General features: G+C 43.7%; 1 protein-coding gene across 1 annotated transcript in view; it reads left to right on the forward strand.

Annotated features, from left to right (window-relative positions):
• Fam160a1 (family with sequence similarity 160 member A1) overlaps positions 1–17,457 on the forward strand; it is a 158,276-nt gene that overhangs the window by 122,347 nt on the left and 18,472 nt on the right. The window contains exons 7-8 of the mRNA XM_028789475.1: positions 9,133–9,300; positions 13,837–13,916. Of these exons, the coding sequence (XP_028645308.1) occupies positions 9,133–9,300; positions 13,837–13,916 (248 nt within the window). The remainder of the gene's footprint in view (positions 1–9,132; positions 9,301–13,836; positions 13,917–17,457) is intronic.

The following is a 17,457-nucleotide window of genomic DNA, read 5'->3' on the forward strand; positions in this document are numbered from 1 at the left end:
AACTGGTCCTGGGGCTTAGAATGATCTGTAAATAGATGCCCATGGCAAACAGAAAAAATAATGTTTTAGAGAATCCAGTGTCCCCTGTAATACCATCCTCTCCAGGATACATTTACTCTTTAGAGTCCCCTGATCTCTTCTGTTGCAGCTACCTCAGACTCTCCTGATTCTGCAGAACACTGACAAGGGAACAGGGGAAAGGAGGGAGACAGAGGGGTTCTCTTTCTTTAAGAACTGCTGTACTTCCTCCCCCCTGACAAGTGCATTTACAGAAGCACATTTCCTTCCATCTGTCACCAACCCCACTCCCCCACCCTCATTTAGATTATTTTAAATGGACACTCCAACTCAGAAAACAATAGGGATTTTTCCTGTCAGTCTTCTTTGTGCATTTGTCTTTAATTCTCAGATACTATGAGAGAGTAGCTATTTCCATTTTACAGAAGAGGAAGCAGCTCAGAGAGATTAAATGGCACGGTGCAGTTCATACAGTAAAATCTGTTAAGTTTGAACCTGAGTTTGCCCACCTGAAAATTCTGTGCTCTTTCTGAAGTCTACTGTCTGTTCAGGGCTGGCAATCATTCTCTTCAAGGCTCACATGACTCCCTAACTCCTGGTTCAAATCTACGTCCAGGTCTTAGAATACCCCAGTGTTCTGGTCTTTGTGTATAGTACACGTAGAATAGTGTTTGGGCTGTCTTTCCATCCCCACCACTAAGTGCTGACTTTTCAATGTATTCAGCATGTTTGTTGAAGAGGGCTGGCCATTCCTTTGGTGTGGGTAAAGTTAGGAACCCCCGAAGGCGCCATCTCCATGACAGTCAGCAGTATCCATAGAAGGTCATCTTTATCTACACTAAAACAGAATGCATGTAGAGAAAAGGTTGATCAGGTCTCAGATAATCCAGGAACCTGTGGGGCAGAAGTGATTGGAAAGAACAATGTTAATCCCCGTGCCTGTAGTCCGGGCCAGCTGAGACCAGAACTGCCTCAGTGAGGAAACCTCCAGCCTTGAAAGTACCACACTGCCCCCTGGAGTGTGTCTTAGTGCCGTCCCCAGCCCTACATTCCATTGGGTAGATGGAGAGGTATTCATTTACCACACAGGGGCTGTTTCCCTCTTCTACCAGATAATATAAGTTTGCACAGACATGTAGACACATGGACAGACAGAGAGACAGATGTGTGTGCGCACATTCATTTATTATATTTATTATTTGTGTGTGTATGTGCGCACATGCATGCCATGTCCCAAGTGCGGAGGCCAGAGAACAACTTTCAGGCGTCAGCTCTCTCCTCCTACCATGTGGGTACCCAGGATGAAACTCAGTTGTCCGGCTTGGGAGCAAGCACTGATCCACTGAGTGTCTGCTGACTTGTTTAATGCATTACAGATGCTTTGAAGAAATTCGGGCAGGCTTTATTTTTAAAAGTAGTTTCCTTAGAATATGCTGCAGACACCCTCACTGGAGCCCTCTCCTTCATTTCTTCCTTTCAAAAATATTTTGGGAGTAAGTAACTCAACTTAGTAATTTGAATGTCACCTTCATCCTTTTCAGCCTGCCTCTGGCAGTGGCATCAGTATACTGTGTGGCCTTAAGGTGGAGGAGCAGAAGGGAGACAGGAGGGGGCCTGATTCATCGACTCAGACTGTTTTCAGACCTTGAGTAATCAAATGTTTTCTCTCCTGGATTTTTGGCTGAAGTTTGGGATGGGCCACTCTCTGGGAACCAGAGTGTCTGACTTCCCTTTTGTACTTGAATATGTTCTGGGTGGTGTGTGTTCTTAGGAAGAGGTAGCTGTGAGGAGCCATCCAGTGGCTGCCCTAGGCTGCCCACAGTGGACAAGCCTGCTTGTGGGCTCCGGGATAGGTTCAGGAAAGACTTTCTCACTTCTGTTTCCTGTGATGTAACAAGTCTCCCTTCTTCTGGTGGCCCACTCTGTTTCTCCACGTCCCTTAGAGCCGTGAGATACAATTACTCACCATTGACCCATGGAACCAGCTCGTTAGTTTTCTCCTCTGACATCAGAGAAAGGTGGCTTCTGTTTTATAGAGGATGTATGTCATAGTCATCTGACCCCCACTGCCTGCCACCCTTCTGAGTGACAGAAGGTAGGATCCATCTGTTTGCCCCAATGTGACTGGATCACAAAAAAACACTTAGCAGGTGGGAAATTTATTTTTCAAGACACATATAAACCTGCCGTTGCAGAGAAGACTCTGGTGCTAATTTAGATGCAAATGGGATCACCCAACTAGAGCTGATTACAGCAGGGTCAGGGTGTCTATACGCTCAATTTCACTCCTACATATCAAGTTAACGTGCTGCTGCAATTGCGGGCGTGATGACTGGACCTTTTTGTTTTGTATAGAGTTTTGACTTTGTAGAAGTAGAATGTAACATCCATCCACCTCCTTTTTAAAAGAAAACAAGCTGTCCATTTGGTCCATTTTTGAAAAGCTTGAAATAATAATAATAATAATAATAATAATAATAATAATAATAATATGCTTCTAGAGCTTCTAGACTAAGATGAAGAGAAGTAGGCGGACTGTAAATTCAGTTGCCATCCTGTTTAGAAAGCCAGGGGTAACCCTGTGCACTTTGCTGAGTTGTAGCCAGGCACGGATGGCGGGTAGGTGATGGGCTGGCACAACAGGTCAGGACTGTGTTAGTGCAGTGTTTGTTGGATAACTGCTTCTCAGTCAGGTTTTTGTACACTGGCATGTTGTAATTCTAGGATATGCCAGCAAAGCACCTGCAAACAATGTATTGCAATTTGTCTGTGTTTCTAATGACATATATATATATATATATATATATATATATATATATATAATCATTGCCCTTACTACATGCAGGCTACACTAATGTTTTCTATTTGAAAATGGTTTAAACCATTAGTGAACCAGCAAATTGAATTCGCTCACCCAGTCTCGAGCTGTATTTTTCAGAACACACAACTTTAAGGGGCTGGCAAACGCGGCTGGCATGGAGAAAGAACCAAACAAGGGCTAAAGGAAGATGAAGGATGTGGATAAAGAAAGATTTGCTTCAAAGGATGGACTACAGTAGACTAGCAGTCATAAAACCAGGTACCCAAGGCAGGCCTCCGTCCTAGCACTTGGCCTGGGGAGCAGACAGGGAGTGCCTAGGCAGCAGGCACGTTCCTCCTGTTTATAGCTCTCCTTATCTTATCAAGGTCTTTCTCTTATCTTTTGGGAGCTGTGGAATTTCCGTCCTGTGCTTATGTGTAGACATTTTTGATTTGAACAAGTAGATTTATATAGCTGGCTATTTTTGAGTAAGTTGGTAGTTGCCTGCCACCCTTTATAGAACAAGGTGGATACTGATCATCTTGTGATTCAAAAGGTCCTTATGCTCCAGCTCATTGTCCTTCATCATTGCCACTTCTGTGCTGATGCCGCCCTGGGCCCAGCAGAAGGCTCCTTTGTGCATTCCTCTGGCGAAGTGTCTTTCATCCGTGGCTATCATTAGCTTTCCAGTGATCACACATAGGATCTTAGTCTTTATCCTCATTAAGGATGTTGCCTGTCTGGGAGGATTAGAAGAAGTTTCAGAGAGAATGATAATGGGGCAAGGGAAGATTTTCTGGGATAAAAGGCTCTGAACTATACAGTGGGGAAGAGATGGAAGAAGGGAACTAGGTCTCCCTGGTTGGGGTGTTAGCTTAAGGTAAGTGTGACCTCAATCTGTAAAGAGTTTACAGCTGATATTTAATGGGATTGGGCTGTTAATATTTATAGCATGTTATGTAAATGCTGTCCCCCAAGTGCTTCCTTAAATCCTCTTTGCTTATTAATGACAGCTTTGATTTCTAAAAAGAAATAAAATCTTTTCATTTATCCAGCCTAAGAGTAGTAAACAATAGCCACTCAACGCCCCTTTCATGTTGGCCCCCCGAGGACAGACTTGGATTCTAGTGAGTTGATTGCTGGGCTTTTGAGCTTAGGAAGGTCACATGTAACCCAGTGAGGAAAGCTGCTGCTGCTGCTGCTGCTGCTGCTGCTGCAAAAGCAGCTTCTGGGGTTCTCAGGGCGTGTCAGGCCAGCAGTGCTTGGTAAAGTAACATCCAGCCCATTTGGAATGCCCTCACTCTCGACTCTTTTCTATTTAGATTTTTTGCCTTCATCATTTGGGTTGAGATTTAGACCAGCCAACCCTGATGTTGTAGTTAAGGGGATATGCATAGTAGAACTCCATGCTTGAAGGTGAGCATTACTTCCTGTTTAGCTCTGTTTCGTGGCATTGATTATTTTTGGCGATCCTCACTAAAAATGTATCTACACCCAAGTGCAGTAGCACATACCTGTGGTCTTAATGCTTTGGAGCCTAAGGCAGGAGGATTACAGTTAGAAGTCATCACTTGGGAGTCAGGAAGACTATCAGAGGTTACTTGGTTCATACAGGGGAGCTGTGCCAAAAGCTAAAGGAGGAGTGTAGCATAGTGGACAATGCTAGCACAGGCAGGGGTCGAGTAGAATTCCATTCACAGAAGCACTTGTGCATGCATAAGCACACACATACACACACACAGACACACAAACACACAGACACACAGACACACATGCACACATATACACACACAGAAAAAAAAGAAAGAACAAAGAGGATATCAGATGGAAGAGCACCCATTTCCGGTGCCTCTAGGACACAGGTAGAGCAAGACTTCTTAGATGCTTACTAATTGGAATTCCTTTTGCCTTAGAAGTTTTATCTGACCCTGGATATGCGGTGCACTTCTTACTTTTCTCATCATCATAACCAACAAGAAACAGTTAGAGGAGAGATGGGTTTGTTTTGGCTTAGAGTTAGGATGGTACACAGTCAGTCCATCATGGTGTGAAGTGTGGCAGCAGAGGAGTCAGTCAGTCACGTAGACTCTGCAGAAAGGAAGAAGGGAGAAGGCGGGAGTCAGGGCTGGGTTCTACAGCTCCAAGGCCTGCTGTCTATGAGTGACTCTCTCAGTTAGACTCTGCCTCCTGAGTAGCACTGCCAACTAGACACCAAAGTGTTCAAACATATGAGTCTATGGGGGACATTTCACATTTTACCACCATGGGTATATAAAATAGATAAGCAAATCAAATGCTTATATTAATAAATCATATTAAAATAAAAGCAATTATTTATTACACATATAATTTTGCCATTTATTAATGTGAAATCAAAGTTGCATGCTGATGGATGTGCCTATTTATTTCTCCATAAAATATTAATTCTTGAGTGAATATTTGATGCTGCAGGATGTAGAACATTTTCAGTGTTTTTCAGGGTTGATTGATGCTTTGATTTTATAATTGTCAGTTCTGAGAATACCATTTCACATAAATACATGGTACAAAGTGGTGTCAGTGAGACTTAGGATCATTTCAGAAATTGTTAGAAATCCTGACCTAATCTTAATTAAAAATTTAACAAATTTTCTGTGAAACTCAAGTTAACAACCCAAACAGCAGGGTCTACAAGCAAGCATTCTAACATAATGCAATCCAAAGCTAAAGAACTTCTGTACTCACATGGTGAAGAGTAATGACAGGAAATATTGACAGTCTTCCCATAAGACAAACTGCTGTGCTTCTGTAAGGGAAGGAGAAAAATCACCATAATATATGACAGTGTAGAATCTGAGCAGGGTTTCTTGGTCTTGTGTGGCATGACAGCATGCACAGTCCCCATGGTAAGTGTCTAAAACCAAGGCTGCAGTGAACTCTCAGAATACAGCATGGGTGAGTTGTGCCCAAAACACCTCAGATTGACTATAGATCTTATTTTAAATTTATTTTTGCTAGCTATGTATTTAGAAGCTGTCTATTATTCCTTCTTTTCATAATCTCCATATTTATTTATTTATTTATTTATTTATTTATTTATTTATTTGGTCCCAACCACAGTTTACACAGATGGGGTACAGAGGATATGGAAGAATTGTTATGTTCAACTCTGGCAGACATCACATGCTGGACCTGTGAGGGGTAGCTGCCATTCACCCATAAGGAAGTTCTCTGTATGCCTAGCTTTGTGTGCTGTGGTTGGGTGATTAGGTATGAACCTCAGGACATCGTTAGCTGTGTCCCATGCCAGCCCTACTCAAGAACTGCAGAAAATGCCAGGCCATTGCAGCTAGCTGCAGAGGTAGGGCAGCTTGTGAGGAGCACTTTCTCAGTGGAGTTTCCCTCCCCAGTGTCGATGCTTCCCTGCTTCCTCTTCCTTTATTACATTTGGGCTACGGAGAGCCTATTAAAGTGGCCAGATGACTTTATGTGATGTTCTCCATGCTTGAGTGCTTACACTGTTGCAGCCATAAGGAGGGAGGGTGTTTGCACTGCAGAGATGTGCCCATCGTGGGAGTGCCATGGATTCTGAAAAAGCGAATTCATTACTATAAATAAAGTCCTTTATTTATTAGAATAAAGAAGGAGTCAGCCGATTTGAAATATTTTACTTACCTGGACTCATCTTTCCAGAACACTGCTGAGTACCAAGAACTTATAAAAAGTAATTCAAACCACTAACATGAGAGCGCCATGCCTGTATCCACAGTGCAGCTGTTCCTGGCCTGTCTTCACTGATCCAGAGCTCTGGACATCTGTTTTCTCATCTGTGGGTTTTTAAAGCTGAAAATGAAGAGGAGAGGAGGAATGTAGTATAAAGGGGGTGGCCCAGGTACTGGTACGATTACAGTGACAGTGAACACTTTTCCCCATTAATTAATTAATTAGCTAATTAATTAATTCACTTTATATCCTGATTACAGCCCCCCCAGCCCTCCTTGCACATGTTTCCCCCTCTCTTCTCCCCTTCTCCTCTGAGAAGGGGGAGGGAGGCCCCCTGGGTACCATCCCACCCTGGCACATTAAGTCAATTAACTAGGTCCACCCTCTCCCACTGAGGCCAGACAAGGCAGTCCAGTTAGGGAAACAGGATCCACAGGCAGGCAACAGAGTCAGAGACAGCCCCCTGCTCCAGTTATTGTTGAAGACCAAGCTGTACATCTGCTACATCTGTGTGGGGGGCCTAGGTCCAGCTCATATATGCTCTTTGGTTGGTGATTAAGGTTCTGAGAACCCCCACGGGTCCAGTTAGTTGACTCGGTTGGTCTTTTTGTGGAGTCCTTATCCCCACCAAGTTCCTCAATCCTTCCCCCAACTGCTCCACAAGACTTCCTGATCTCCGTCTAATGTTTGACTGTGGATCTCAGCATCTATATCAGTCAGAGGACAGTTACGCTAGGCTCCTGTCTGCAAGCATAACGGTATCATTAATAGTGTCAGGGACTGGTTCTCTCCCATGGGATGGGTCTTGTTTTGGGCTGGTCATTTGTGGTCATTCCCTCAGTCTCTGCGCCATCTTTGTCCCTGTACTTCTTGTAGGCAGGGCAAATTTTGGGTCACTGTTTTTGTGGGTGGGTTGATATCCTTATATCTCTACTAGTAGTCCTGCCCGGCTACAGGAGGTGGCCACTTCAGGCTCTATAAACCCCACTGCTAGGAGTCTCAGCTAGAGTCACCCTCATAGACTCCTTGGGGCCTCCCTCATCCTGAGTCTCTGGCACATCCTAGAGATTCCCTCCCCCAACCCCACCCCAGCCCACCGCCCCACTACCCACCCACCTTGATTGAGGGAAACAGGGAGGGGGTATTATGTGTAAGGAGAGCTGCGGAGAGAAGGTTGAGACAATGAACACTTTCAAAGGGAGGAGGAAATAAAACAGAAACTGGGAGAGAGGAGATACACTTGTTCAGACAGTATTGCTATCTGCTTCATTTAGACTGGAGTGCACTGGATGAGGCTAGGCGTTTGCAGAATATGGAACCCCAGAACATGAGCTGAGTGTTGGATGGTTTCAGTGCATTTGAGGGTGGATATTCCTGTGCCCAACATTAATAACCTGGTGATGACCTCTACATAGAAAGATCAGCGGGTGCATCTGCTTTTAGGAGACTAGGGAGGATGCAGTAGCTCTTCAAGTTGATGGCTAAGGTTGAGGGGCTAAGGACACGGCTCAGTGAGTGAAGTGCAGCCATGCAAGCACGAGGACCCAAGTTCAGCTCCCTCCGTCCATGTAAAATGCTAGGTAGCAATGTGCATCGGTACCTTATGGCTAGGGTAGCAAACAAGCGGATCCTGGAGGGGCCATTCACCCTCCTAGTGGAATAAGTAAGCTGTGGGCTCCCTAAGGTATCCTTCCCCCAAAGTAAAAACTCCCAAGGTTTACAGTGACCAAAGGATACACCTGACATTGACGTCTCGCCTCCACCATCACAACCACACGTACCCTCCATACACGAATGTCTAAGGCTAGAACTCTGATGCTTTAACCGTCCTTAGCTCTGTGATGAATCCAATTCCAGTCTGAGTCATTGAAAGGATGACACTTTTTTTTTCTGTATAGGAAAAGCACACAGGTAGAAAATCTTAATTTGTATTATAAAAAAGTCACCATTGCTCTATTAAGCAGTACGTTCTTATAGCACTTTATAAATAATGCTTTATGTGCAGTATTCATTTATAAAAATATTGGCTTGCTGCTCTCGAGAAACACATCTGAGTGAACATCTGCAGCACTCCATGTCTGCACCTCTCCTTTGCAATTTATTATATTATCATTAAATTTGCTATAGCTTGGTTTCTGAACATAAAGAATGTTCTTACGTTTACAGCTCCTTGTACTTAGAGGATGCCAGTAAATGTTTATTGAATGACTAATAATGAGACAAATTACACCAAACTTTCTAATTAATCCTTTATTAACCATATAAATACTTTTCATACTCTCCTGCACTATTTTCGAGTATGCACTAAAATGTTTATAGGGTTTAAACTGCGTTTGACTCGAGCCGTCAGAGCATATGGCTGCCTTCCCTCTGCCTCCGCCTTTCCCTTCCTGAGCAGCAGGGCAGGTGTTGTGTAGCATAGACATATGGCTGGCTCCAGCTAACAGTTTTCATGGCAGTGTCCCTGTGCTGATGTGGGGTACTGGGGTGAGCGTCCGTCAGTCTGAGATGATGCTCGCCCATGCTCTCTCTGCCACTGGCCCCATGCTCACCCGTGCTCTCTCTGCCACTGGCCCCATGCTCACCTGTGCTCTCTCTGCCACTGGTCACAGGTGACAGTGGAGGAGGTCATGACCACAACCGCATACCTGGACCTCTTCCTGCGCAGCATCTCTGAGCCAGCGCTCCTGGAGATCTTCCTCCGCTTCATCCTATTGCACCAGCATGAGAATGTCCACATCCTGGACACCCTCACCAGCCGGATCAACACCCCTTTTCGGGTAAGGAGAGCTTCTGAGGAAAGATGTGTTCAACTCAGACTCCAGAGAAGAACGGTTTGGGGAATAGAATTATGAATATTTCTCTCCCTCCCTTCCCATTTCTCCTGCAGCTGTTATCCTTTTTCTTTGTGGACATAGATAATTTGATAATATTTTCTCCTATCCGGTGTCCCTTTGTTTGGGAGGTGGTACTGCCCCCCCCCACTTTCTCTTTTTGTGTCAATGCTTTCTTGTGTGGAACTGGCAAAATGTACTTCTGAAGGAGCAAGATTCTAAGAACATATAAAGACTCAGGTGCAGGGTGAGCCAGGGAACACAAGTGGTCAGGGCATGAGGTAGCAATTTAGTGGAAGGCTGGAAGAAAAAAGGTAACTACTGAGGAAAAAAATCTGTAACATACACACACACACACACACACACATATATATTATATATTATATTTTACATACATTGTACATGTATATAAATATATATTTATATATTGTATATAACATACACTTATTATATATAAATACATGTATTATATGTATTTATAGCCTAGAGGCACAAATGGTGGCAGAGGTCTGTAATCCAGCACTTAGAAGACTGAGGCAGGAAGTCTGCAAACCTGAGGCTAGCTTGGGCTACATAGCTATTTACTGTCCCAATAAAGAAAAATTGTGTGAAAAAAATTAAGAAAATCAAAGTGTTATACTAGGAAAAAAAATCTCATTTAACAGTTCACCTGATAGCAGCAGGGTGCACAGTCAGCCTTCTCAAGCCAGACCGACAACAAGGCTCAGAGGATGTAAAAGCTTTGACATCATGCAGTGTACGTTGTCTGGTTACAATGAGTTTAAAGTAAAAGCAACATTGATTTGAAGAATCCACAGGTATGTAGATATGTGCTTACTGTACAAAGGGGAGGTTCCTTTGAGTTGTTGCAAGACATGGATGAACCTTGAAGACATTACATTCAGTAGCAAAAAGATAGTACTGCCAGTAACCAAATCACAAACTGCTTGCCTGTATTTGTCTGTGGCAAATAGACAGAAAAAACATAGTCAAGCTTACAAAACCAGAGTAGAATGATGATTTCCAGACACAATGAATCAGAATAGTGGGGACTTTCTTAAGCTGAGGGAGGATCTATGAAAACTCGAACTAAAACTTAAAAGAGAAAGTGTTTCCTGCAGGTAAGAGTATGCTTATTAATTATTTAAGCACAGTGCTCTGTTCATATAATTAAGCAAACAAAGACCCAAATTAAAATTAAAGCTGCTTGATTTTTAGATAACATGATCTTATATGCAGAACAAAACAAAAATCTAAGGAATGAGCTAAAAGGAACCATTAGAACTCAATGATTCAGCAAGGCTGCAAAAATACAATTTCATTGCAAGATCAATTCTATTTTTATATGATAGTGAGTGGTTTTTTTTTTTCCGGGGTTCGAGACAGGGTTTCTAGCCCTGGCTGTCCTGTAACTCACTCTGTAGCAAATACTGGCCTCAAACTCAGAAACCCACCTGCCTCTGACTCCCAAGCGTTGCGACTAGAAGCCTGTGCCACCACTGCCCGGCTGATAGTGAGTGTTCTAACACTTCTTTTTTCTGTTACTATGAAGAAACATTCTGACAAAGACAGTTACTTGAAGGAGGAAAGGTTTACTTCTTAGTTTATGTTTCAAAGTAGAGTTCATCATGGTAGGGCCTCCAGGCAGCAGGAGCCTGAAGCGGCTCTCACAGTCACATCCATGTCAGGAACAGAGAGGGATGACTGCGTGGATGTTGAGGCTAGGTTCAGGTTCTCTGCCTGTGGTCCACATGTAAGATGGGTTCTCCAACAGCAACCAAGCTTATTAAGATACCCACCCCTCAACACAAACGCACACACACACACACACACACACACACACACACACACACACACAGAGGTTTATATCCCAGATGATTTTGGATTCTTTCAAGTTGGCAATTAACACTAAGCCTCACAGTGAGCCATATAAAAATCAAATTAAGATCGTTTATAATAGTGTCAACAGTTATAAAATAATTTGGAAGGAATTTCACAAAAGAAGTGTAAAACTTAGTGCAAAACTACAAATGTTTCAGGAAGAAATCACAGAATTAAATAAGTGCAGAAACATCTTATGCTCATAGGCTAGAAGACTTGATATTGTTCCTATAAAAGTATTACCCAAATTGACCTACACTTAGAATTCGTTCACTATAAAACCAATTAGCCTTTGCTGAGACTGATAGGCTGATTCTAAAATTCACACAGAAACCCAAAGTTCCCAGAATAGCCACAACAAACTTGAAAAAGACAACTGGGCATCAGTTTATGAAAAGTTGGCCCTGAGATCATGTACACGGAGCATCATCTGGACAGAGCAGGTTATATTTATATGTTTAGGAACATATACACACTTGCATGTGTGAGTGTGCATGTGCACATGTCTGTAAAACAACTAAAGAAAAAGAAATCATGAGGAAAAAAGAATGGAATTGAATTAATAATTCATATGATAAACAAACATTAAATCACAATGACTCAAAGACTTAAAGTTTAAAGAAAACAAGAAAATCTGTGCAGTCGTGGCAATGGTTTCTAAGATGACACCAAAACCGTGAGCAACTAAAGACAAATTAGACAAAATTGGGCATATTCAAGATGAAGCTCCTTAGTGTTTTAAGGGTACTAAGACATGGAAACAAAGTGTAGTGGGTGGTGTGTGCCTCTGAGCCTAGTGTTCTGGAAACTGAGGCAGAAGTATCACAAGTTGGAAGCTAGCCTGAGTTACAGGGCGAGACCGTATTTCAGAAACAAACCTAAATTAAGATCCAGTGAGATGCCTCAGTGGGTAAAGGTTCTCATTGTGCAAAGCTGGTTACCTGAATTCAATCCATGGACACCTCATAAAGGTGGAAGGAGAGAACCAGTTCTACTATGCTGTCCTGTGACATTCATGTGTGCACAGTGGAATGTGTGCCCGCACACATCATACACACACGTACAACAATAATAGTTTCAAGTTATAAACAAACAAGATTTGAAAACTTGAAAAGACAATTCACAGAATAGTTGAAAAGTTTTAAATCATATAAAATACTTGTACATAGAATAAAGAACTCCTACAACTCAGTTATTAAAAGAAACACACACCTTGCCAAGCACCTTGACAGTGATTGGCAGGGGTTACTATGGCAATAGATAAGCAGGATAGCTATTTGAGACTGGAAAAATGTTGGGTGGCTGTCTCATGAGAAAAAAACAGAAAGGGTTACCAGGGAGAGGTGATTCCAGGCTAAGTCTCAGAAGAGGCAAGAAAAGACATTCCAGGTAAGGGGAGGTTTTAGGGTTTTGTTGCTATGAACAGACCCTGTGATCAAGGCAACTCTTATAAAGACAAACATTTAATCGGGGCTGGCTTACAGTCTTTTATCATCATGGTGTGAAGCCTGGGAGCATGGTAGGCAGACATGGTGCTAGAGAAGGAGCTGAGAGTTCTACATCTTGATCCACAGGCAACAGAAGGAGACTGTCACTCTGGGCATAGCCCACCCCTACAGTGACACACTTCCTCCAGCAAGGCCACACCTCCTAATGATGCCATTCCCTAAGGGCCAGGTATTCAAACACAGGAGTCTGTGGGGGTCATACCTATTCAAACCACCACATGGAGCACATACAGTACCTTGGAATGGGAGAGAGTGTGTTGTGTCTGACTGCCTAAGCTTGTCACCATCCTGAGCAAAGATGTTTGAAGTCAGGTCAAAGACAGCTCTTTCTTTACAATCCCTTTGCTGGTATAAGGTCATCCTGCCTAGAATACGAACTAGCATTTACTCTCCTCTACAAAGACTGAGGAGTCTAAATTACTTAAATGACCTGATAGATTAATGACAGCCTATGATACGGAAGCTACAGTGATTTTTGTAATTGGACATTTCCCTGTTTAATCATTCCTTTTTTAGGAAATAGAGATTGAAAGAATTTATGTGTTTGTAAAAGAAAATTCATTTAATTTTTTTTTTTTGAGTGAACTCCTTAGGGAAGTAGATTTCCATTCTCAGAGCACTATAGAAAATAGAACCAAAGAGAAAAACTTGCCTCAATAGCAAGAGAGAAATCAAGGCTTGGAGCTGTAAACTTTGGAGAGAGCTGGCCAGGTTATAAGTACTTTCCAGTGAGCTCTGTCCTGTAAATAACCAGTGTCACATTTGAAGACAACTTAGAACAGTAAATTGTCTGAAGATGAAATAGAGAAGACTATGTGTGTGTTAGGAGTTGAGGGGGCACATTCTTGTTATCTGGATCTTTGAAGATTCTCAATCTGAGCACTAGCATCTCTCAGGCAGGCATTGGGGTTCTAGCCAACTCTTCCCCCAGGGGAACTGGTATACTGAATATATTTATTCCTGGCAGCAATGTGTGTTTTATGAAAACTGCCAGGGATAGAGAGACCATTTTGTTCTGTAATTCTGAGTTCTTTGTCACCTGTTGGTGGAATTCTTGCCTGACACTGACACAGCCCGTGTTCATTGTCCCCAGCTTTGTGTGGTGTCCTTGGCGCTGTTCAGAACTCTCATCGGTCTACACTGTGAAGACGTGATGTTACAGCTAGTTTTAAGGTGAGTTTCTGTTGTCTTGTTCTCGTGAAAGAAACGTTTCCTCTGTACTACTGCTGTTTTGTTTCACTTTGATAGTGTGAATAAGGCAAGGACCATGCCTCTGAGGAGGAAAATTATTAAGAGAGCTAATTTAATCTTTTCGGTGTTATTTACCAAAGTTAATTTTGTTTTATTATGGAAAGATTTTAGTGAGGGGCATTTGTATTGTATTATAAATGTGTCCCTGAAAACAATAAGGAGAATGTTGGAAAAGTTTGAAATTATTAAATAAAGCTCTTGGGGTCATGGCTGAACTTCATTCTCCTGAGGTACCCTTTTGGGTTTGCCCTCTTAAGGGACCCCTGTTATTAAAAACAACTTTTTCAAATATAAAACACTTGAATATAGTCTTCAGCCTTTTCTTTAGTAACATTACATTGTGACTGTGCAGTCTGTGTGCTTTGTTGTGAGGAGCAGGGAGCAGACAGGGGACAAGGTGGGGAACGTGGGGAACCTTTGAAGATGTTGCTGTCTGAGGATGGGAGTCTCAGGCAGTTAAGATGGTCTGAGCTTGGTAACTAGGCAGCAGGTTCATCAGTCTCCAGTTCTGCCTTCTCCCTTCTTCCCCTGCCCACGGGAACCTGTGTTTCTGTGAAGGAAAATGACCACGCTTCATTGCTAACATGAGGTTTGGTCCTGAATCCCAGTGCTGAACCCCAAAAGTACCAGGCTAGTCCTCCATGATTGCCTTTTCTCCTTTGTACAGAACCCCAATCCTAAATCTTGGAATGCACCCCTCCTGTGAGACCCACCCTGACTTGAGCTGCAGGGTTTGTAAAGAGAGGCCATAGAACTGTAATCCCCATAGGAAGACTGCTGGGGCAAAATCATCTAGCCCTCTCCTTTGTAACTGCTATGCACAAAGCAGAGACAGGCAGAAGTTAACTTCCCATAGAGATGCGCTGGGTTGTTCTATCATCTCTTAAGCGGGCTGGCACATAGACACAGAGCTGTGCTTTCTGGTGGGTGGGGAAGAGAGGAATGGAAAGCCTTGGCAGCAGAAGTGTGCTGCCCTGGCCTGAGGAGCTCTGCTCTACGAGGTGGGTGGCCGGCAGGTATAGTGTAGGAGGGGCAGCCAGTGCACCCTTGAGTGTACTCCTCCTCCTTCAGTTGACACAAGGACCAGTGAACCTGAGGACAGGGCTACAGGCAGACCTGGGCTTTCTCTAGTCCACCACTGGGCTTTGATATGATTTGAGTAGAAATCACTGAAGGGGGCTGGGAACAGCTCATTTGATGAAGAGCTTGCCATGCAAGCATAAGGACCTGAATTTGACCCCCAGAACCCATTTTAAAAATAGCTGGGTGTGGTGGTGTCTGCTTGTAATTCCAGTGCAAGAGAGGCAGAGACAGGATCTCTGGAGTTCACTGTCCAGCCAGACTGGAGTTAATAGTCTAGTGCCAGGTCCATGAGAGACCATGTCTCAACATAAAGTAGATGGTGCCCGGGGAATGGTATATGAAGTTGACCTCTGACCTTCACATGTATGTATGTATAAACAGAAAGGAGGAGGAGGGAGGCAGGCTGGGAAGGAGGGGGGAAATACCTTTCTGGGAATGCCTAGGACAGGTCAGAAATGCAGATTCCCCCAGAACTTGGTGATTCAGAAGCTCTGTAGGTGAGGCCTGAGAGCTGTGTCTTAACAAATGCTCCAGAACGGTGTTTCTCAACCTGCGGGTTTCAATCCCCAAATTGCATATCAGATATCCTGAATATCAGATATTTACATTACACTTCATAACAGTAGCACACTTACAGTTATGAAGTAGCAATGAGATAATTTTACGGTGGGGGGGTGGTCACGACATCATGAGGAACTGGATTAAAGAGTCACAGCATTAGGACGGTTGAGAGGCGTTAGTCTAGATGACCCCGGCATACCACTGGGGTTGGAGTATCACTGGCTGGAGGGATAGTTGATGTGAACATAGCATTCCACCGAAGGGGAATTAAATCCGAGTCTTGAAAATCTTGGTGGCATACCATGGAGGGCCTTACAGATTGTCGCTTTATAGGAGACTATCTATCATTTATAAGATTTTTAAGTAAAACTGTTTTTGAACTTTTAGAGTTTAAATCGGGTCATCAGTAACTAATCTTAAGACATTAGCAGAGAACAAATCCGATCATAAGGACGCAGCTGGTAGCCTGTTTTAAAAGGATTACTTCAGCTCCAGCAAGAATCTACAGCCAGGACAGAATGCATTAGCAGGGCCTGAGTGAAAGCCAGCACAACGACTCAGCAAAGCATTTTTTATTGCTTAGACCCAGGCTCTTTCTCAAGGTGGGCAAAGCTTGATTGCATTTAAATGTAAAATTCCTAAATGCTGTTCCACTGACAGCAGAGATAAAGTGCATTCACTCTCTCTGTCTCTCTGTCTCTCCGTCTCTCTGTCTCTCCGTCTCTCCCTCTCTCCCTCTCCCTCTCCCTCTCTCCCTCTCTCCCTCTCCCTCTCCCTCTCTACCTCTCCCTCTCTACCTCTCCCTCTCCCTCTCCCTCTCTACCTCTCCCTCTCCCTCTCCCTCCCCCTCCCCTCCCCTCCCCTCCCCCTCCCCCTCCCCTCTCCCTCCCCCTCCCCTCTCCCTCCCCCTTCCCCTCACCCTCCCCTTCTCCCTCTCCCTCCCCCTCCCCCTCCCCCTCCCCCTCCCCCTCCTCACCTCTCTGTGTCTGAAATGGCAGCCTGACCAGGTCTGAGGTCCATTGCTTCCTCACTGTGGGTCACCAAGGCCAGAGTGTGGCAGGTTGGCTTGCTGGACATCTGGTGAGCTTTACAAGATGAGCTCTGCTCCCTTTTTGTCTGCTCATAGTATTCAGATCTGTTCTCAGCAGCGGTGCTAAACAAGGCTGCCTCTGAGAGCCAGGCCTGGTCCTTATGAAGATGAGAAATGAACCTATGTTTGAATGTGGACATGTCCAAATTAGGGCTAGTTGGCTCTGTGATGTCCCAGAGGTATCTGCAGAGCATCATGCTATTACAGGTTCTGCGCGGAAGAAGGAGGGGATGCCAGGCCTGAGGTGCAGACAGCTGGACCACTGGCCCTAGGTGCTCTAGCTGGCTAATTTTTTCCTGGACATGATGGTGCTAATGGAGTAACACAGTTGTTCTTTACTGAGTACTTCCTATTTCCAACTCTACTTCCTGGTGGAATGCCAGAGGAAAGCACCCAAGAAGACCTGTGCAGGAGACCTCTGGCTCCCTCTGCTCCCTCTGAGCTGCTTGTTTTCTTGTTCTACTTCTGGAATATGCTACTTAGTAGGATTGTTGAAAGGAACAATTGTGGTGATAGCACAAAAACATTTTGAAACAATGTGGTGTATTATATATATTTAAAGGATGGGAACCTTCTAGAAAATATATTTTAAACTCATAAAAATAATGTCTTTTCTGATTTAGAATCTGTCCCTGAAGCAAGGGCAGCAAAGAACTTCATTCTTCTAGACATTTAAACTTTGTTTGAAAGAATATAAAAATAGGTTATAATCTGCCCTTTTCATTTCTG

Source organism: Grammomys surdaster, unplaced genomic scaffold (genome assembly GCF_004785775.1).
Source record: "Grammomys surdaster isolate TR1022 unplaced genomic scaffold, NIH_TR_1.0 125834, whole genome shotgun sequence".
NCBI lineage: Eukaryota > Metazoa > Chordata > Mammalia > Rodentia > Muridae > Grammomys > Grammomys surdaster.